The sequence below is a fragment of the Perissodus microlepis genome, chromosome 19, assembly GCF_051167445.1.
Source record: "Perissodus microlepis isolate ML-2025 ecotype Zambia chromosome 19, ASM5116744v1, whole genome shotgun sequence".
Taxonomy (NCBI): Eukaryota; Metazoa; Chordata; class Actinopteri; order Cichliformes; family Cichlidae; genus Perissodus; species Perissodus microlepis.
The window spans coordinates 15,766,275-15,789,095 of NC_140479.1; the positions used below are offsets into that span (position 1 = coordinate 15,766,275).

The 22,821-nt window shown below is 41.4% G+C and overlaps 2 protein-coding genes across 6 annotated transcripts; one reads left to right on the plus strand and one right to left on the minus strand.

Moving 5' to 3' along the window:
* The first annotated feature begins 482 nt into the window (after positions 1–482).
* plekhd1 (pleckstrin homology domain containing, family D (with coiled-coil domains) member 1) lies at positions 483–12,413 on the plus strand. 3 transcript variants are annotated; one of them, XM_084915539.1, is made up of 14 exons: positions 483–590; positions 700–874; positions 3,525–3,618; positions 3,761–3,850; positions 4,284–4,360; positions 4,527–4,618; positions 4,713–4,765; positions 4,931–5,025; positions 5,173–5,266; positions 5,753–5,943; positions 7,030–7,162; positions 8,372–8,516; positions 8,968–9,111; positions 9,544–12,413. In XM_084915539.1, the coding sequence occupies exons 2-14, from the start codon at positions 720–722 to the stop codon at positions 9,699–9,701; spliced, it is 1,521 nt and encodes a 506-aa protein (XP_084771665.1). In that variant the 5' UTR covers positions 483–590; positions 700–719; the 3' UTR covers positions 9,702–12,413. The 3 variants fall into 3 exon arrangements, with proteins under 3 accessions (XP_084771665.1, XP_084771666.1, XP_084771667.1); XM_084915540.1 differs by lacking the exon at positions 483–590 and having other exon boundaries at positions 601–874; XM_084915541.1 differs by lacking the exons at positions 483–590; positions 700–874 and adding an exon at positions 1,299–2,284.
* On the minus strand, positions 11,449–18,995 carry ccdc177 (coiled-coil domain containing 177). 3 transcript variants are annotated; one of them, XM_084915530.1, is made up of 3 exons: positions 18,728–18,995; positions 14,106–17,484; positions 11,449–12,014 (listed from the first exon to the last, which is right to left on the minus strand). In XM_084915530.1, exon 2 carries the CDS (start codon positions 17,476–17,478, stop codon positions 14,932–14,934), a length of 2,547 nt encoding a protein of 848 aa, XP_084771656.1. In that variant the 5' UTR covers positions 17,479–17,484; positions 18,728–18,995; the 3' UTR covers positions 11,449–12,014; positions 14,106–14,931. The 3 variants fall into 3 exon arrangements, with proteins under 3 accessions (XP_084771656.1, XP_084771655.1, XP_084771654.1); XM_084915529.1 differs by having other exon boundaries at positions 18,692–18,995; XM_084915528.1 differs by having other exon boundaries at positions 18,220–18,995.
* Between the last annotated feature and the right edge of the window lie 3,826 nt (positions 18,996–22,821).

The window sequence follows — 22,821 nt, forward strand, 5'->3', positions numbered from 1 at the left end:
CTGATTAAAATCACAGAGGTTCAGACTGCAACTGTTGCCTTACAGTTACACAGCATTTCTCTGTCATGGATTTCAAGGCTGAACTATCGGTATCTTTATAATCTTCTGTCCATCCACTCGGACACATGTTCTGTAAATTAATCTGATACCTGTGACACTAAAGCTATACAACAACTGTTCTGACTCTTCATCCTCTTTAATAGAAAGTTGTGGAACCATGGCCTTCCTCTTAACTCGCTGCTAGGGTGCAGGATGGACTGATGGAGAGACTGGAGAGTTCATACCTGCCAATAACTGGAAACTGCTCCTCTCTGCAAATACTGTAATCTGAATAACAGCTTTTACTGGCTGGAATATATCGACCGGCTTCAGATTTAGCAACTCATTCCTAAAGCTTCTCTCCCTCCCCCATTGCCTTCCAGTATCTCCCCCCCCCCCCCCCCCCCCATCCTGTTTTCATCGCTGTGCAGTCAGTCTGCCTCCAGCTGATGAGCGTATTGGCAGCTGCATCGTTCCGCCCTGCTGAGTTATTGGGATTTGTTTGCTGCTTTTCCTGCTTTGTATTGAAGCTGTGCCTGCAGCACCTCTATGTGTGTATGCGTGTGTTTATCGGGTGTTGCTAGACTAATTGTTATTGAGTGATTGCATTGTGCTTTTATTTATTTTTATTTTATTGATCATTTTTGTCCCACCTCCCAGGGCGAGGGAAGCCACAGAGGATGTTCTCGTCTTCATCCAGGAACTCTCGGTTTTCGCCCTGGTCATCAATGGAGCAGTCAGACTCTGAACTGCTGGACATCAGCACCAAAGTGCAGCTGCATGGCGTGCTCTGGAAGAGGCCGTTCGGTCGGCCATCAGCCAAGTGGTCGCGCAGGTGAGGGTGAGGTGTGACTAAGTTGTTGTTTTGTTTTGATCCTACAGCTAAATGTGATCAATTCTCTTGATGCCTCAGCTTTTTCTTTAGTTTGCAGGCTGCCCCTTGACAGCGACAAAACAATCATGTTTAGGAAGTGGTTAGAATTTTCTCTCCTGTATCAAAGTCTGAACTAAAAGTTTGAATTAGCTGTGTTGTATTTAGAACTCATTTATTGGCTGTTACAGCTGTAAAATAAAAATTCTTGTATAGTGAGAGAAAATTAAACCTTTTAATTTGCATTACAAATTGTAGGTAAAACATCTGCAGTAATTTTTCCCTATAAATTGACAATAATTGTTTTATTTATTATCTTTTATGAATGCTTATTGATTAAACTTCTTTATTTTTAATCCCAGAAGAGAGCAATAGGATTTTGTAAACTGTACTTTGACATGTTTTGTATTAGAGGATTGCTTTATATAATAACAGGAAATATTTATCCACACCCGCATTTTCAGTATATCCTGAGAGCAGTTTAAATTTAGTCAAAATGCCTGGATTGATATTTTGAGTCATGGTAATGCTCTTAGTTTACATAACAGTTAAAACGACAATATACGGTGGATCCAGAGAGTCCATTTGCAGCACACCATTTGTAACCTATCCCAGCTGCTTGTGTCATAAAGGTCGCTAAAATTTTCAGTAAGTGCTTCTTTGGATTTCTGTGCTAAATTTGGTTTAGTAGGTTTTATTGTCGTTACCAGCTGTTTAATATAAATCTCCCAACCAGTGGGATGAAATGTATGTAAAAGACTTATCAGCCTTAAGTGTTAATAGTCCAGCATATTTCACAGCTGCTTTTATGGTGAAAATTAAATAGTTTAATGAAAGTCAGGACGAGTATTACACATTTGGATGTGTTGTAGGAGATTTTTCTAAAGACAGGAACATCTTGTAGTGTTGGAAAAGTAGGATGTACTCATACTAGAAACTAAATGTCAGGAAACATTAACATTTTATTCACCTTTTTTGATTAATTTCTAAAATAAATATATCTCTTAGTCAGTCATTTCCGTTATGAGTGCCACCCAAACTCACAAAGCCACTCCCTAAACTAGTGCAGTATTGTGCAAAAGTCTTGAGTTATTATTCATTTCTTTATATTTTGTTTCCAAGGAATGAGACTACAAGGCTTTCTGAAGGTCTTTCAGTGTTTTTCTGTATTGTGATGAAATGATGTTTGTTCACAGTGACCTATGAATCATTTCAACATTGAATGATGAACTAATGCTGAGTTTACACATGACAAACAATCTGGCAAAGAACTATTTTTACAACAACAAAGTGCTGCTACCTGAAAAGTTGTTTAGATGGTGTGCAGCAGGTCCTGTGAGGAGACTGGACAAATTGAGGACAAAAGAGGACGTGGTAGGCCTAAAGCTTTATCTGTACTATCTGACAGTCACATTCTTAATAGGGAAGAAAATCCAGCAAAGACATGACATGGTACCTGAAAGATGCTTCTAGCCGTGTAGTTGATCCATCTACTGTTTACTGAAATGGTCTCAGTGGTAGAGCGGTTGTCAAGAAGCCATTTTTAAGGAAGGAAAACAAAGAGAAAATGCTGGTGCGTGCCAAATTAAATAAAAACTAGACTGAAAATAAGTCGAAACAGGTCTTTTGGAGTGATAAATCATACCAAATATTTTTCATGTTAATTTCAAACTTGTTAGAATTGCACAAACTCTGTTTTTTGCTCTATAGACTCTATTTACATGTGTGTTTGCACATTTTTCAATAAATAATTGTACCTATTTCCCATTTTCCTAACAAAAGATAAAGGCAGGCTCAAGACTTTTGCACAGAACTGTAAATGAACTAATTTTCTTGTGTCTCTTTTTATGTGTCAGATTTAATTTAATGTAATGACTCTTTGAAACAAACATCCTTATTTTAAGGCTTTATCATTCCAGTGTGTCGACCTGTTTGCAGTACTCTGATTAACAGATCGATAAATGGGATTGTGTTATATAACAAAAACTGGTTTAAAATTGTTTATTATATATCATATTCATCCAGATTATACTTATAGTATGTCTGTAATAATAAAACATATTCTCTCACAACACTCTAAACTTAATTTTACATTTTAATACATAAAAAAATGATTCCATTCTTGCCACACATTTCTCTGTGTTATGATTGGTGTGATGAACAGACTGATGCTTGGACCGGTGGACTTAGGAAAAATATGAATATTCTTCTTAATGCTCAAAAAAAAAATGGACAGAAAACAGCAGCTCATACACGAAATAACTGTACTCGTCACCTGCTATTTAACCCAAAGCAACTCAACAGTTGTTTAAACAGAAACTTTTTCAAAACCACAAAATTATTTAGTGCAGCAGCAGTAAAAGAAAATTGAGTCCCTAGGCTGAGTGTGTTAACATAACATGGATTCAGTAATGAGAAAGTAAAGATATTACAGAAGACGTGTGTGCAATAAGACTGAAAAACGAGCAGAGAAAAGTGTTAATGGGTTATCAGCAAAAACATTTTCATATTCGGTCAATCGAGTGACTAAAACTTAGAGCGATGCCAGACGTTGGTTCCTTTTAGCCCCACAGGACTCACTCAGTCTTGCTTTCATTGTTTCCTTGGTACGAAGATTCTTCATCATCAAAGACAGCTTCTTGCTCTACTACGCAGAAAGTGAGAAGAGAAACTTTGAGACCAACAGGTACTTCAACATTCACCCCAAGGTGAGCAGCTGCAGTATCTCTGGTAACAATAACGAAATTGAGCAAAAGTTGGAGATGTGCTTGTTTTCTGATGTTTTAGTTTAGTTTTGAAAGATTAAATGAACTCAAATGACCAAAAAAACAAAACCTTTTCCTGTCTTAGGGAGTCATTCCTCTGGGAGGATGTGTGGTGTCAGCAAATGAAGACTTGGGGATGCCCTTTGCCATCATCATCAACCTTGAAGATTTCTCTGTAAGCACAAAAATCTTTTCCCATTACATTATAAATGATTGCAAGTTTAAATCAAATTTAAAATAAGCTGGTGGAGGCCAAAAACTAAGCTAAAAATCCGTATGCCAGGATGAAGTACTCTAAAATAAGGTAGATGTTAATTATTGATGTTGTGGTTACAGTTTTTTTTCTACTGCCCCCAAGTGGTTAACAAACTAATGTCACGTAAGTCTAAAACTTGTCATCTGTGAAGCTGCGTGTGGAGAAAAAGCTGCACACAGACAACACGCAACAACAAATTTATACAAAAATAAACATATCAAACAAATTGCACATAGTTAACTGACTGGAGCTTTATCTGTACTTTATCTGTACCAGCCAAAATTCATTTTACAGCATGAAACGATCATTGATTAGCTGCTAACATGTAAAACACAGTGTGTCCGGCCCCCAGGGCACCATAGTGCTGGCTGCTGAGTCTCAGGAGGAGCAGGTCCAGTGGATGGAGATGCTCCATGAGTCAGGGAAAGTGTGAGTAATTCATTTACTTCATTCAGAATGATTATTTTTGAGACACATTTCTTCTGCTGTTAAAAACATGCTTCCTTTGTCTGCTGCAGCTTTTTAAAAGCATTTGAATGTTTTAATTTTGCTAATAGTGCTTTGATTTTCTCAAATCACTGCATCTTCCCAACAGCACATGGAAAAATGCACAGCTGGGGGAAGCGATGATTGAAAGTCTGGAGGCTCAGGGCTTGCAGCTGGCCAAAGAGAAGCAAGAATACCTGGGTAAGCAGGAGAAAGGTCATCTGAATAAATTTACCTTTCAAAGGTCTTACAAGTGAACGCAGGGTATTAGCAATATATTTATTTCTTCTTCCAGATAAACTGATGGAAGAGACTGAGGAGCTTAGTCATCAACGAGCTCAGAGAGAGGTGAACTTTCAAGGATTAAGAGATTAATATTGATTTGTAAATAAACAAATCATTTGTTTTATATGGAGATGATAAAATGAAAGATGCAGATGTAGTAGTCACCTTCATCATGAGATCATTGATGTGTTATGTTTTAATAGTTATTCAGTTTGTTCGTCCATGCAGGAGCTGGAGCGTCTGAACCAGATCCTGGAGGAGGAGAAACAGAAGTTTGAAGAAGTGGTCGTGGAGCTAAAGGCGGAGCAGGAGCAGATCAAACTGTACACACTCAGCCTTGATACGTTCAACTTGATTCTCCATGCTCAATCATTGTAGTGGTGCTGATTTAACACAGGTTAAATACAGTTTTTTCCCCATCTCTTTGTCTGCTTTGTTTTATTTTCACGTTTGTTCGTGCTGAACTGCAGCGACCTGGACGGCACAGCTCAGTCCCTGAAAAGTGTCGAGCGTGAAAAAGAAGAGCTGAGCAGCTTGACGGTCACACTGCAAAAATCCCTCGAGGTATTTAATTGGAAACTTATTCCTGTATCATACAGGAATAGACAACACACTACATGATTTCAGACCACCTAATCCACCTTCTAGCTTATCTGGGGGTCAGGTCACAGGGGCCACTCCCCAGCTCCAGAGGTCTACACCTCTACTACTAGCTACTTTACTCTGAACTGAACTAACAGCACCTCTACTCTGAACTAACTACTTTAAAACCACAACCTCCTCAAGTGTTGGTGACTCCTGACGTCAGGGCTCCCCCATGCCGTAGCATTTGTGTTGTACCTCATGTAACTGGGAGAGGAGGCCATGAGACCCTTCTCCCGAATGGACACAGACATCCTCAGCCGGGACTCGAACTTGCGACTACCGCTCCAAAGGCGTGTAGTCTCACTACCACGCTATCCAGCTGCTTGTTATGTTTTTGTTGTTGTTGTACTTAGTGCTAAAATAGCACTAAAATCTGTATCTCTCCTGTTTTTCATTTTTCATCAGGAGTTGTCCCAGGAGAAACAGCGAACGCTGCAGCTGCTGGGAGTAAAGGAGCAGGAGGAGAAGGAGGCGGAGGAGGAGAGCTCAGAAAAAAGCTGCATGGAGTCTGAGGACGGTGACCTGCTGCAGGACCTGCATCACATTGAGGAGCAAATGAAGATCCTGCTGAAGGAGAAAGATCAGGCTGAGGATAAGTGGGTGTAACCTCAAGAGCAAACGATTACTGGCAGAGCATTGTTAAAGTCAGCAAGGAATATTTTAGGATTTTTATTTCTCTGATTCTTTTTAGAGGGAACATCCAATAAGACCATGTTCTGTTTTGATATTCTTTGACTGAGGAATCATACATCATACCAGGATATCACAAAAAACAGTCTGACAGGGAACTTCTATAATAATGTATTACAGGATGTAACTCTTAGTGGAAATGTGTATTGATCCTAAAAGAACCAGCAGATTGATTGGCGGCGGTAAGTGAAGTATTACAGGCAGCTGTTATTGACTGTGTAGCACTAATGTTCAGTTACAAAATGCTAAAACCTATAACATTGCATTTTCCGTGTGCTTGACCTTTACTCAGCCATTTTTCCTAGGTCACATTTGGACTGACAGCAGTATTTTTGTCATATGAACACTATGTAACATAATCAGACTGAAAACATTCTCATACATTGCTTCGTTTGTTGTATCACGCTAGATATGTTGGATCACATTAAATGTAGTATAAAGGATGCTGCTGATGAGATTTTAAACCCTGCATGCTCATGAATGGATCTCACAACAATGTCTATTAACTGTAGAAGCATTTTTGCTTATTTATACTTGTCTATTTATACAGTGTTTGCCCCTTTTCATACTCGTATCACGATGAAAGTATATATTTTCTCAGTTTTATTTGACATTCAGGAATTCAGTTAATTCCACAGATAGAAAACAGAAATAAACCATGGAACATAATTATTCTGTAGGGAATACTTTGAGCCTTTGGGATCCAAAACCTCAAAAACTAGTTCAGTAAATCCATTTTAAGCAGATACTAAATACTCATGGAAAAATTATCTTTAAACAAAAAATCCAGTTCTTCCCAGAAATGACCTGAGGTGTACATTCATGTGTCTCCTGTAGAGCTCAGTGAGCAGCATGACAGTAAGAAAACTGACAGATGCATCCACCATACAGGCAGTGTTGTTTAAAAACCCACAGACCAAACCCTTCCTTTAAGTTGGTCGGGTTTTGTGTGTGCTTCCTTTTTAATGTTGAGTGTGGTTTCTTTTATTCAGGATCAGGGAGAATGAGCAGCTGGCTGTAGTCCTGCAGCAGGAGAGGGAGTACTACTCGTCTCAGGCCCGGACGCTGCAGCATTCGCTCTCTCAGCTCAGTGTGGACAAGCAGCAGACTGAGGCTGAGCTCAAGGTAACACGGCGTGACTCAGCAGCTCTCAGCCTGCATGTTAATGAAACACCTTTTCAAAGATCACTGCATTAATCCGCCAGCAGACTTTAGTCTTTAAATGTAGTTTGAGTGGAATTTTTTTTCTCTCACAACTTCCAAAAAATTTAGATATTTAGATGAGTCTGTGTATGTATTGATGTGTGACACTTCAGACCCTACAGCATAGCTTGCTGGAAACATATAATAACATATTTTAACATCTATAACAACAGTGTAGCATCTCGTAACAACTGCATCACAACTGCTACAGACTCTGTAAAAGTTACTCAAATGCTTTTTTTTTTTTTTACATTGCATCCAAATGCAAGACAAAAGTGCAAATGTAAATTTATATTCACATAAAAAAGATAAGAAAAATAAGCTAACTTTTTCAATAAGTGTTGCTAAAAGAAATGACACAATATAAGGCATCTGTCTCACAAATTATACATTACTGAGTGGCTGTATAGCAGCAAAATCACAGCAGGAAGTCAATTACACTGGTACAGCTAGCATGTATTAGTGTTGTGGAATTAAATGGAATAAATCATAATTTTTTTTTTTACAGTCATGACGTGTCAAAATATTTCAAAGTCTTCTAATAAATACATTCCTTTATTTATGTTGGCCAATTAAAACATTCTGAATGTAAAATCCTCATAAAAACACCCTTAACGCCACTAAAGACTTAGAAAGAGTGATGATTGCATCCTGCCTATAATCAGCTGGCTCACCCATCATACTCAGTCTGATCTCCCTGACTTTAAGGTATGCATTGCATTGACGGGGTTTCTCACTCTCATTTGTTATCTAATTTCTCTGTTCGAAATTACATTTGTTTTCTGCCTGCTTTGCTTCATCACCTTAGTCCACCTGCTCAGACGGCTCCTTCTGCATCCCTTTTTCTCAGGCCTCAGCTTAAGTTGATTATTTGTAAAGTGCAGATGAGCAGTTTCAGATGCAGAATACCCTCATGTGGGATAGCCTAACACTATAGATGTCTACATAATTGAGTTTTACAGAGATGTTTTTGGACAAAAGCTAACATCAATCAATATTTATTCTGTTTAAGTTCAATTTTCAAACTCGCATCAAAAACACATCAGCAACTGATCAGGATACTATGGACTAATAATCCTCTACAGTATAGGTCTTAAATAAACTTGGCTTTCTATTCCCCCTTTTGCCCAGGCAGAGATAGAGTCTCGGATGGAGCTGGAGAGGAGGCTAAAAGAGGCTGAAGAGGCTCTGCAGAACTTGGAGAAAGGCCTGAACTCACTGGAGCGTACCAAAGAGAGAGATGAGAAGATGAAGGGCGACGTCACGCAGCTGAGGAGTGAGTGCATGCACTGATGTTATCCGTTTGGGTGTAGTTATCTGGTCAATATATGATGCATTAAGTGCACTGAAAAATTCAAAGAGCTTAAGTCGGTTGTTGGAGAAATCTGACTGTGGCGGTGGATCATGCACATGCAGAACAAGGGATAGTCGTTTTATTGCCATGGAAACTGATTTAATTGGGCACTTCTCACACCTCTGTGACTTTGTATTTTCACTAGAAAATATGACTCAATCATTTCTTATTAAATATTCCAGTAGACAAAAATTTACTGGATTTTTCTCCAAGAACTGATTCTGTAATTTTTTACCATAATGTCATATTTTAACCTGTCATTGTAAGTTTCCAAGCTACCACTAAGGCATGAAATCAGGACCCTGCCTGAGGTTACATGTTCGAAGGCAGAGCATCCTCTTTATAACAAATGCATCTGATTGTGTGTATCCAGGGTTCTTTGAGGAGTGTATCTGTGCAGCAGAAATTGAGGCAAAGCTCCCAGCCATAATGAAGAATGCAGTATACCTTCACAAAGCTGCTGCGCGCAGAATTAAGAGCTGCCGAATCCAGAGGCGAGCTTCGAAGCGTCACTGGTGTAAGTTATATCATGAAATAATCATCATAGCATAATGACGCACCAAAGAATCATGCTTCTCAAGTCCCTACTCTCAGGTACTTTTGGCTCTCTCCGTGGAGTGTTTAAGTTTTCTTTCTAAAGTGTTCAAAAATCCGATGCCATTTTATCGAGTTTCTACTTGTATTACGGTTACAGACTGTTAAATAATAGTAATTATTTTAGGTTTTGCCTTAGAGGCTAAGAAATTGTTTAGTTAATATCTTTTTTCAGAGCCCCAGTTACCAGTCCAAAAACCCAAGATCTCTGCCTAATACTATTTATTAAAAAAAATCAAGAAAAGCAACACATTGTCTTCGTGACAAATGATTAAAGCAATACATTTCTGAAATGTTGTTGTCCCAAATGGAGCACTCCATTGACTGAGCTCCACATTTCATTGTCTCGCTACAGTGAAACACTCCAAGTCGTTTGCTGTAGCCAACGCTGACGGCAGCAGCATCGAGGAGCTGAGGGAGACCGCCCGACGCCTGACCTCGGACAGCAGCTTCAGAGAGAGCGTGTACAAGATCATGGCTCGCAAGGACGCCACAAACATAACAGACATCTGAGAGGAGATAGAGCGAGGTAAAAGAAGAGAAACGGTCCTTAGCTTCACCTCAGTCTCAGAGTCACCCAAGATGCTGTTACCAAACCCATCATTAAGACACCTAAATGAATGTGCACAGGAATCTGTGTTATTTGAAACCATGACAAAGTTTTAGTTGATCAGTCATAATTTAAAGGAGTAAATATAAGAGCACTTTTTCTGTTCTCTCATGGTCTGATGGCTTTGTTGTCTTTTTGACTCAACAGTTCTAGGAATGTTAGGGCCAGTGGAGTTAAACTGGGAACCAAATTCCTACAGCAGGGAAAACTGTGAAGATTAGGCAAATAAGAGCGACTGTGGAGCCTAAGGCGCCTAGGTGAAAAGCAAGACTCCAAAGCAGCTCTTGAGTTTTGCTGTATAGAGCTGTGGGGATTTATTTTAGAGTAGAACTTAAAATTTTTTCATTAACATAAATTATGTCTTTTGTTGACCAGAAGGAACTAATCACATAAGCTAAACTAGGAATGCCACGTTACCTACTCCTTTTCGGGTTTACTGTTATTTCTTTTTAGCATAACCTTCAAGAAAGCATTTGATGTTGATTGTATCAGTTTATTTACTATATAGTGCTGTCAGAAAAGAGTCATAGTCACTCATGTTCACTAGTTTCTTTAAACAGTATGTAGAGAATGTGTGAATATCCATATTTTCCGAATTCTTGCAGTGGAAACATCCTGCTGAGTTTTAGTTCCTTATGGTCAACAGTTTCTGGAACTGTTTGACTGAAAATGACCACGTGAGGCTTTCAGATCTGATTAAGCCACATGTGAGTATCCTTAAGCTAAAGTTAAACCAATATATTAACTAGTTACTTTTCATGCTTAAAAACTAACAACACAAGAGTTTTTAAAAAGATTTACTGCCAATCAGTGGTTCCCTGTGTCTTTGGTTTGTGGCCTCTTATAGAAAACCTGTTGTTTAATTTTAGTTGTAGGTCAAATAGGTAAATTTCCACAAATGCACTATAGCTCTGAATCTTTCTTCAGTCACTTCCCCTAAGAGGTGGATGTGAGAACAAAAACATTTAATGAACAACATACATTAAAAGGTCTTTACCCCGCCAGCTCCTTAGTACAAAGTCTGGGTCATCACTGATCATGGCAGTTTGCACCAATCTGGGAGCAGCTGCGGGTGATACTCAGGGGAATCCACATGGAGTGTGTTGTTGTCCTGTGTCCTGCTTCTTGCACCCTATAGTAAGGTAGCTTCCTTGTTAATCCACACATGAGATCTTCATCTGTGTGGCACATGTGAGGGGAAAAAAGGTAGGACAATGACCTAACCTGATTTCCACTGAGACTTTAACCGAGAAAGTTCAAAGCTCAGAATTAAAAAAAAACAAAAGAAGAAAAAAAAAAACATTTCTTAGACTTTCCACGCCATTAGTTTTCTCAGGACCTGTCAGATTGATTTTTTCCAACCCCTGCAGGGACCTGACCACTAGTTTTGGAACCACCTGTAATTAAAAAAACCTTGCCGTATTAAAAAGGTTTAAAAAAAAAAAAAAAAGACAAAAGAAAAATGATGCAAAATATAATTAAATAATATAATTACACTTACTGTTAATATTTGAAGTACTTTTTTCTGATTCTTCTACCAATGAATATCTGTGTTAAAGTTGTATCTGTGTATCTGCTAGTACTTTTACCATTTTGTATTCCTGAAAAAAGCTCTTTACTAAATGAAGCAGATAGCACAGACAATGCAAATCCAACTTGAAAAATGTTTGTTTTTATTTTTCCACTTTTGATTGTATGCACGGACCTTCAGTTTAGAGGACTGACAGAAACGATGAACTGACAGATGCGTTCGATATCATCCACGACCATTTCATTATTGCTACATCTGAAAAAAATCCTTTCTTGATAATGCAACTCAATGTAATTCATGAAAGGAAGCATTTTATGATAATGTACAAATGTTAAATAACTCAACACCAGAAGTGATACAGAAACAAAGCCCACATGTAAGGGGAAGATGAGAAGGAAACATACGGGACTAAACACGACTTGATGCTAATAAAGCTGTGTTTGAACCTTGCACACGTTGTTTCACTGATGCAGGTAAAAGGCGGAAGGTTCTTCTTCTCTGCAGAACAATAGTTGGCACTGTTAACGGGTACAAACTGAATAAAAACCTATAAAATAAGATCTGATAAGACTGTATTTCCACCAGGAGAGGCTTTTTTTACACTTTGATAAAGCTCAGTGTGGGAGGATCAGTTTTGTCGGGAGGCTTGTGGGTTACATCACCAGCTCACGCTCATCACCAGGACCTGAAACACAAAAAATAAGACGGCGATGAATGTGGGTATCGGCAGTGCAGTTTGGTCTTCAGTAAAACAGAAGTTTAATGAAGGCTAGTGTTAAAAATAAGTATAAGGAAGAAATCTAAAGCCAGAGTACAATGAAAGATTTGGGCATTTCAGTTCAGACTGCATTCACTTTGCAGACTTACATGAGTTCAAAGACACAGCCATAAAGAACCATCTTCAGCAACAAGCAACTGGTTGATTATTTGTCCTTTTCTGTTGTTATTGCACTTTATTTGAATATAATTGATGGTGAAATACTATTCCCTGCTTTATTTAGGAAGACTCATTACTTGTACTAAAACAAGAATGTCTACACAAGCATTGTACTACACAGTCCAAGTAATAAATTCCTTATAAAAAGACATTTTGTTTGCGTTTTCAGTATCACGAAGTAAATCTGGTTGGTAACATGCATGTGCATTTCAGACAGTTCATTGTGTTACCTTAAAAAAAACATGTATTTTTATCTTTTGCACACCAGATACTGATTATTTAATTGTCTATAGAAAAAGATGGTATCTTCACTTGTTACATTAAATATATTTGATATATATATATATATGTTCAAGTGTTGCTTCAAAGCAACACAAAAAGCAATTAGCTACTTAAAACTGCACTGGCTCTGCAGCACTAACTAAAAAAGTGACCATATAGTTGATCGGCTGAGGTGGGAGTCAGCTGTTTGCATTCTTTGAACCTCTCATTAGTGTGAACGTCTCTTCGCTGTTAGAGGCAAACTACAATTTGGGTAATGACAGGGTTGGTGAATGTAGTTCGGCAAACATAAAATAGTGCCTACTTGAAACTGGTTACAACAAGGGTTGTGGAAATGTCGGAATAACTGTATTGTGATTCTGGAAAGAGACACTGATTCAAATAGCTTTTTATGGTGTTTTCAGCACAAGGCAAATGCCGTCTGGTTCCATTATATTCAAGGAAAGGGCAAACCATTTAAAATATGATAGCACATAAACGCCATCCAGACAGATAAATAGTGTTACAGGAATAAACTGAACTTTTGTGATGAACCATCTCCTTTAACAGCTACTTCTAGCCAAAAGGGGTCATCACAGCAGGGCCTGCTGCATGTTTGAATTGGCAGATGTTATTTTATACCAGATGCACCACATGACACGACCCCTAAGGGATTTATGTCTCCTCTTGGGATCAAACTGGGGATCTTTGGCTTGTTAGGCAAATGTGTAAACCACTCCACTGTGGGCAAATATTCTCTTTCATAAGTTCCTATATTTCCAGGGCGAGTTATTATTTATTTCTGTTGTTAATAATTTCTAGATTTGGAGCACCCTCTGTGTTTGACAGTAACTATACTTTAGATTGCCGACTTTACCTTCTGAATCGCATCATGAGCACATACAGATATGCTGTCTCATCCTCCGACCTTACATCACCTCCCTATGATTATATGCTTGGAACACTGCGGATCAGTCAGCCATAAGCCTGTTAGTCCTCTGCTGGCCATATTTATTCTGGCTTTAGATATCCAACATGTGACTGCCCGAATTGCTCAGTTCAGTCTACTTCCTGGCTGCAGTTGCGTGCAGGGAGAGCAGCTGACTCTCCAGGTGAAGGTCGACTTCTGAATAAGTAAAGAGAGGGAACGCTGCAGTAATTTCCCCCTGCCTCACATAGATTTTACACATAACAAAGTGAACTGAGTAGTTTTCCTGTAACGCCCCACAAATAATGAGCTGCCAAAAGATCCAGTTTCCCACAGACAGCCCCCTCAAATTCCCAGGCACTCTCCCTTCTCAGTAATTCACCTCCTGCTGCTTCCTGACTTCTGTCACTATGGCAACAGCTACATCTGAGGGCAAAGACTATGCACATCCTCCTTTTTTTTTAATCTGAGATTGTAGGATTAGTGCAGCCAGAGGCCTTTAAAACCTGCTCTTGGCTTGCATGCCAAATCGTGTGTCTTTATTTCCCTCTGTGCTGTCGAGTCAGTGTCAGTGTGACCAAGTGTTTTTTTTTTTATTGCAACAAAACAGAAGGTATTATATAAGCTGCAGAAGCAATAAAAACTCGTACCTGTTGACCTTGACGTGGTCACCAGGTGGCTGTGGGAGCAGATCAGTGGCCAGATAGGGCATTTTCAGAGTGCATCACTATTTTACTGTAATCGGCATGACCAGGAGAGTCCTGACACTGATGCACTGCACACTGCTTCTCCTCCCTCTTGTTCCCTTGAGAGGGCGGTGAAACGGGCCCTGCTGCGGAAGTCTGTGTCCTCCGATGCTTTCATCAGCACGGGTATCGTGCACATGACCCTCCACTGCTGCATTGTCAGCGGTTAAGTGTTCAGCCCAGGGCTTTATTTTCATGCTGTGTCACAGTGCACGTACAAAAGGATCTCTCATTTGCTCTGAGGGTCCAGGATCATCTGCGATCTGCCTTTTCTTTTGCTTATGCTTATTCTTCTCTTCCATGAGTGCTCCCTTAAAAGCCTCTGCAGTTGTCATGGAGTTGTGCTTCCTGGTAAACAATGACTCTTTTCATTCCAGCAGAGCTTTCAGTCCAGTAGCTGAGATCGATGGAGCAGAAGGCAAAGAGAAGGGGTTTGCTGCTGTCCTAAAACTCTCATGTCTATCATGAAGTCCACTGCATGTGTTTCACAGGCGTTACTGTTAGTTTGTAGTCTCATTACATCCACGATACAAAATTATTTTGTTTGTGTTGATAATAAAAATTATGAAAAATGTAGTAAAATCAGCTGATGGGTAAAGATATGTGAGGGAAAAAATAACATTGCAGGCGCTTATAGGTAGAAAGGTAAAGCTGTTGAGTGACTGAGGCCATAATGAAGGCAGGACCCAAGCACATGACCAGAAGTAAGGAGTCCACAACAAAGCTATGATTATTTCTCATCGAGACTGGCTTTGAGCTGAGCTTCCAGGGCCATTTTATCAAAGGTACGCATGTTGGTCTCCTCCCGCACTTTGTCTCGCACGTGAAAAGAGGCTCTAGCCACAGATCGGGCGCTCTCTAACACTGCCTTCTTCTCCTTGAAGATCTGCTCACTCTTCTCCAGCTTCCTCTCGATGGACTGCAGCAGCTCCAGACGCCTCTGCTTCTCCTCCTCCTCCACGCGCTGCCTGTTGAGCTTCTGGAGTTTCTCCTTCTCCTGTCGGCTCTGGACTGCCCGCTGCACTTTCTCTTTGGCTCTCTCCTCGGCCACCAAAGCTGCCTGCTGGGCTCGTTTCTCTGCTTCCTTTACGCGAGCCTCCAGCAGCTGCTGCTGTTGCCTCTCGCGCTTCTCTGCTGCCTTGCGTGCTTTCTGGATCTGCTTCTCCTCACGCTTGGCCTTCTCTTTCAGCTCCTTCCCTCGACGTTCAACTATCTGTTCGTAGTTTTCAAGGGAACGGCTGAGCTTTTCCTCCGCTGACCTCCTGGCCTCATCCCTCTCCTCTTTCTCTCTACGGGCGATTTCCTGTATCAGGGCGATGTGACGTCTCTTCTCTGCTTTGTTCAGACCTCGCCTCTCCTCCTGGGATTGGTGCTCTTTCTCTTGCCTCTTCAGCTCAGCCATGGTGAGCTTCTCATTCAGCAGCAGCCTCTCTTGCTCTAGCATGGCAGCCCTCTCTTCCTCCAGGCTCTTCAGGTTCTGCTCCTGAAGAGCCTTCTTGTGCTTTTCTTCTCGTGCTGCCTGCTGTAACTTTAGCAGGCGGTTACGCTCCTGCTGTTCTGCAAGCTCCCTCCATCGCTCCTCGCTCTCCTCGACCTGTCGCATTTTGGCTACTGCTGATTGTCGCTCTTGCTGGCTGAGTCTTCGCTGACGCAGCGACACCTGTGTCTGCCACACTCTCTGACACTGAAGCACGGCACGCTGTTTCTCTCGCTCCTCCTGCTCGCGACGCAGCTCCTCCATCCTGCGCTCACTATCCCACTGAAGGTGAGCCACATAGCGGGTCTGGCTCATGATGTCTTCCTCTTGATATCGGGCAAGCATCAAAGCTGCTATCTTGCGGTCTCTCTCAGACACAGCTTTCAGCCCTCTGCGCTTCACCTCCTTTACTATGCGCTCCACCTTCTGTGTCGTCTGAGGAGAGTGGCTCAGATCGCCGAGGCTGAGGCTGCGGCCCATTAGGGAGTTGAAAGTGGCCAGAGTGCGAGCTCGCGGACTGGAGACTCTAGCCCAGTGTTCTCGTGCACCATCCCAACTGTAGGAAGAAGAAGCGCCCGACTCTGACGAGGTGCATGTAGTCGTAGTCGTAGTAGTGGAGGTTGAAGAGCAGACGGGATCCATCCTTCGCTGTAAAGATTCCAGTGAATGGCTTTTTCCTCGTACCTTGGAATGAAATCCAAGATGTCCATTGTGCTGTGTAAATGGTCCTCCTGTTACACCGTTCAGAGGTATCCCAGAGCTCTGAACTGCAGGTTTTGACGCTGATGAAGTCAAAGTGGAGTTGGCTCTGGGGAAGGAAGGGGGTTTCGGTGTTGGTCTAGGAAAAGTGTTTGAAGATTTACCACCAGAGGATTTCCGAACTACTGGTGGGGGGCCAGATGAAAGTGGTCGTGTGGGCTTTACTAATTCAGGGGATGAGGACAGAGGATGTTTTCCAGATCCTAGAAATCCACTCTTGGAAACTGGTGTAGAGGGTGTAGAGCCAGATTTTGAGGATGTGGTTGGTCCCGCGTGAAAAGATTTAGGGGAGGTACTAAGAGTGGAGGCAGGTGCTTTGGATAAAAGAGCTGCACCTGTTTTGGAGGCTTGACCTGATGCTGTGGCTCTAGAAGATGTTCCAGCGTTGAGGGTGGAGCTGGAGGTCACTGGCCCAGACTTAGAAGACTGGGTGAGGCCAGAGGACATTTTATCCACAGAAGATGCATTGCTGCTATTGACCGTTGCCTGAAGAATCCTTCGTTTTTCCTCCCTAACAATCCTTTCCCTCTCTTCCCTGCACTGCCTAAGTTTGGCATGCCTGTCCCTCTCAAAGACTTCAAACAAGCCTGTGGCGACACGCATTGAGCGGCCAGGAGCCTCCCGGGCAAAGTCAGAGAGCGGGCGAGGCAGCAGCTCCACAGGCTTGACCCCGCATCGAGCACACGCCTCCAGAGAGCGGGGGCTCGTTAAAACGTATCGGCTGCCCTCTGCGGCCGGCGAGTCAAAGTTGTACAGATCCAGGTGCAGCTTTGGAGACACATCGCTGTCAGTCTGAGTCTGTGGTTGCTGAGGTGCTGAGTCCTGAGAGGTGACCTCTGGAGCCGCCGGAGATGCAGTGTGGCAGGGGCTTGGCTCTGAACTGCCGGTTGGTGGCGTCTCAAAACCAGCATCCCCATCTTCCTCTGTTGTCGTGCTATCTGTGTTTTCTGGCAGTCGAGAGTCTTCGGTGGCCACAGCTGGTGTGTCGAATTGCGGGCCTTTACACTTATTCTGCTCCTCAGCCTCCGAGGGGTCAACCATAGTTGGCTGCAGGTAAAGAGAGGGCAGGGTGAGCAGGGGAGAATAAAACGTGCAGAGTGGGGAGAGGTTTCAATTAGAGGATCATTGCACTGAGACAAGAGCTTAAGAGATGCAGTCTGTGGGGGGAGGGTCATTACACAGGTCCAGAGATGCATGCATGCACGCATGAACACATATTCGTGCACTCACTGATTTTACACCAGATGAGACATTTTCCCCCTTCAGGGAAGAGACACAACACAGAAAAACACCACAGTCCTTTAACGGGGGATCTATTTTCGGCAGAGTTACTGGGCTGAGAGAATCTGATTACTCATAGCAATATTTTTTCACTCTACATCGCACAATCAACCTACAAATGCTTAACGCACAGACGTCTGGGGTATGAATTATTAAGCACCTGATCCTAAAAGCTTACTTGGAAAAAGAATGGGATATCATGGAGTGTGAAAGTAGTAAACAACCACTGGACACTATTATGCTCACTAACATGGACTCATCACACCTGGTAACAAACAGTGAAGGCCTAGACTTTTCTCCTGCATATCAGCAGGATGCTGGCATAAAACCCTCTCCGCACTGTCAACACCAACAGCTCAGGTTCAAGGTTAAAACTCCAAAAATGACAAAAGAGATATTGCTGATTGCTTTGGTGCACAACAATAGTCATTACAGCTGCTCAAATCCGGTGGATTTGGCTGTAATTTAATGCGGTATTGCGTCGCGCAAGCATGCACTGACCTGCCAGGTCGCAAAACGTTTTCTAAACCGGTGCTTTGTTCCCCTTTAATCCGTCCAGAAAGCCTCGTCTCCTGCATAATATCAGGTTTCAGGCAAAAGGCTTCGGCCGTCGTCCCGAAGATGGGTGCATCACATCGTTGCAATCTCCGGCGACACGACAGACACAGACGGAGCCTTTCCCAGCCGGTTAGCCTCTGAGCGCCGGCGCTGAAAATGTGCACTCTCCGCGATCACAAACACCGATAAAAACCGTCCTCGCGGTGAAATCTGCTCACTACGATGACTCTCCTATCCAGCTTCCTCCCTTCCTCATCCTCCCTCCCTAAAGTTCATCCTGTAAACATCAGCGGTCGCCACCTGCTTTTCAGCATCCCTCCATCTCACCCTCCTTGGCTCCGCCCGCTTGTGGCAAATATGCTAAAAATACTGAGTGCACTCTGCAATTATCCGAGCGCCTGTCCACTCCACTTACAAGCTCTTAAACTGGCGTAATGGTGCTGAATGTTACCCCCGAGCAAAGATCCTCCTGCAGGCCTGCTTCTGTACCACGCACGCAGTTTATCCATTGAAGATGAATATTAGCCAGTTTCCAAAACGTGTCTATTTTCCATTTCCAGAAGTGATTTTGTAGGAGATGTTTCCAAAATACTGATGGAATAAAAAAGGCGTGGAATTTTAAAATTGGTCTTTGTTAATCTGTGGCTGGCTCATCACCAGCCACAGCACTTTCTCTTGAAGCTGACATCTGCCACCACTCCTGGGCGTGAAATCAAAATGCATGTAATTACTCGAAATTGACACCAGAGGGCGAAAGAGCACTGCAGATTTATGCTAAGGGTGTCTCAGGGAGGTCATCTGACCTCAAGAAGTCGTAATACTGAGTTATAGAGGATTTTGATTTTAGTATGGTAGAATAAACACCCTATTAGGCCTTGAAAAATGACACACCGGATCAAATAAATTACAGTCACCCTAGTTTACAGCATGATCACAGTTAATTTACGCCTAAATGTTTTGTTTTTCTTTTTACAGAAGACATATAGGAAAAGCACAACTGAAAATAAAACCTGACTCATGAAACTAATGTGCCAGCTAGAGGTATGATTGAATTGGTTCAGTGTCACAGTGTCATAAGATAATTATTTAGAACCATCACTGATGTTCTGATCAGAGAAGCCATCATGTCTGATGTGAAAAGGTTTACTCTTAGACATTACTGTACTCGAAATGTATGTAATCATTTTTCTATTTTACACCTTAAAGTGTCCATAATATCAGTGATAAGGTGTAGTAAAAGTTTTACAACATTTCTTGAGAATATTCCCAACATTTAGCACTGATGAGCATTTAGAAATAGACTTTTAACACTCTGTTACATAAATAAAAGGACTGATACTTATACACATTCACTTACATTCACCCATTCACACTCACATTAATGAGTTGGGGAATCCTTACAAATACAGCTCTCGAGCCACCCCTCATTGCCTTCTTGTTTTTCTAGGAAAATGAGAAATGGGTGCAAAGATTAATTGAAACGTGCAAAAATGCTGAAAATACTGCATATTAGGCAAAAGCAGAATTTGTGCCAGTCTAATGAGCTTGAAAGTCAACACACGGCCTTCAACACAGCCTGAACTCTTTTAGGCTGTGTTGAAGAGCAATGGTGATCAGGTTATAGGTCATAATTTAAGTAGTCTTCAGGAATAGTTCTCCAGGCTTCTTGAGGGACGTTGGCTGCCTTTTGTTATGTCCTGTGTGAAGATGATCCCTCACTTCTTTAATAATATGGTAAGTATGTAAATTATGTTTACAACAGTGCTTTTTGAGACAAGAAACCAGTCACGTGGTACTTTCCAGAGGTGTCAGTAAAAAAAAAAAAAAGACAGAACACAAAAACATCAGCCAAACACCCTCTGAATAGAAGAGATTTCAGATGAGTCAAAGGTGCAAAGAGGGAGCGGTAAGCTGTTACTGCAATGGCAGTGATTTTGGGATCACTGTTATGAAAAGCCTCTGCCTGTGACTGAAATAGTGAACAGAAACAATAAAAAAAAGAAGAAAGAAATTACTGGCAGTGATTTGCAAACTATGCAGTGACAAGCCTCATATTCATCACTGTAAAGATTTAGTTGAATAGGAAACTAATGCATCAGGTAACCCCCCTGCTTGACACTACAGTTACATTTTGCTATTGCTTGTACCTTTTGTACTACTACTTTCACTTCCTATAAAAGTCATTTTTATACTAATACTGATGATATAACATTAACATTATTTCTTACTGTACTACAACTGGCATCAGTAGTAACACAACTATTGTTCTCACAGATCTAGTACCAATAGTCGAAGTTGAAAAAGATTAGTATTTCTCTCTGTGTGTCTGACTGATTTGATCACCACATGGAACCACACTAATAAATGCAATTGATTAATTGAAAGCCCTCTTCTGCATATAGACTGGTCTGGTTTGGTCCAGAGCTTCAGGATTAGATAACTCTGGGTGAAAAAAGCTCTGATGATGACCCACTAAACTCCTGACCCATTGTGGGGAACAGTGCGAGTTTAATTGGCCCCACCCGCAAGCTGTATCGGGAGGACAGCGGGTAACAAGTGACAACAAGGAACGTGCTGGCTGGCTTGTTAACTGGGGGCATGGGGTCTGCGAGGGGAGCCAAAGGAGAGCGGTGCATGGTGTGCTTGCTGCACAGTTCACTGGTGCAGGGTTATGCTCTTCAGAAATTTTGTGTTTGTGTTTTTGTTTTTGGTAGGGCATGCTCCCAACCACCAAAGCTGAACTGGGGGGTTCATCGAGAGGTGAGCTGCTTGGTGCAGTCATGGAGACCAGTACACAGCCCATGTAGTGGTGAGAACCCAGCATTCCACCACATCATGTAGGATCCGACCTGGAGATGCCAAAATCCTTATTCTAGATCAATTTTTAAGTATTTTGCAACCAATAAAGTTATAGACCACCAGATCTTTAATGTGGTATACCATAAATACTATGCAACAACCAACATATTGAATATTTCAAAGATTTTCCTTAATATATCCTGATTGGGAAAGTGATTCTGTATCAGCTCCTCTGCTTTTGAGGATCTATTGAAAGACAGATCCTCAAAAGCATCTGATCGATTTAGGAACTCAGTTATAAAAACACAGGTGAGCCAGTATCTGTGCCGTTACAAGGATCTACGTCCCGTTCAAGCCACTTAAGGAAGGCTATTTTTTTTACACAGAGCCAATAGATAAATCCAGCCAGGAAATTATAGCGAAAGAGGAACTGAGAGATTATGCACTTTTGGCTACATGACTCTGACAGTCAGCAGCCTCAGCTGAAATTAATTCACCCATTTCATTTCCCTTCAAAGGCAGATCAGATTTTCAGCTGGACATGTGTGCAGAACTTTGACAAGTATGGATAGAGACATGGCAAACTCTTTTACCGGCCTGGAAATAAAAAGGCCTCAGAACATTTCCATCTCTCCAGAGAGCTTCTGATTTTCCACATTATTATATTTTACTACTATTGTAGTGCATCGAGCCAGGAGCTTACTGTACCCGTGTTTGCTCAGGGTTGAACACAAGGAGTGAGTGTGTACAGCTGTCTAGACAAGTGCAGTGAACCAAACTTAAGCTTTCTTGGATGCATTTTATATTTTAATATGTTTCCTATTCAAAAACGGCAAACATAATTAATAAGAAACATATTAGATCTGACAAACTTGCAGTATTTTTCTTAAACTCGTTAGAAAAAAACCTTATTTTTTAATTGTTACTTTACGCATAAGCTTCCTCTAATATTTAAAAGGCTTTAGAGAATTTTAGAATTCAAATCCTAAACTAAATGTTGCTTTCTAATTGTACATTCCTTTTGTTTTTTTATTGCTTGATACCAACAAAGTAACATGTGGACATAATTTTTTAATTTTTAGGATACATATTATTACACTGATTACTGTAGTGGTTTCCAACCTAGCAGCATGGGAACTCATATGTTTTCAGAAGATAAACAGGAAGGGTCACAATGACGACCACAATAATGAAGCACAGTGAATCCTGGTTATTCGGTCATCATCTCCTATTTGCCAGTTTTCCTGTAAAACACCAGATAGTTTTCCAGTTAGAAATTATTCATATTAGAGCATGACTGATATATTCATCTGCCAATACTGGTCATCCACCCACCTCTACTTTTCTGGGTCAGCAGTCTAAGCAGAGATGCCCAGACCTCCCTCTCTCCTGCCACCTCCTCTAGCTCTGGGGTTCACCAAGGTGTTCCCAAGCCAGCCAAGAGACATAATCATTCCAGAGTGTTCAGAGTCTGCCGCAAAGCAGCTCATTCCCAACCCAGAGTGGGCACTGCTGTCTTCTGACTGAGAGACAGAGAGACAGGGTCTCAGATTTGGAGTCGCTAATTCTGCTAGATGCAAAGAGCTCCAGTCCAAGCTGGAGGTCATAGCTCGATGAAGCCAGAATCACATCATTGAATAAATATATACTTATTCTAATACTTATGCATATTTATTTCCTTTTCTTCTTCTTCTTCTTTAAAAAAATCACTTCACATAGTTTTGCAGCAGAGCAGTTCAGACTGAG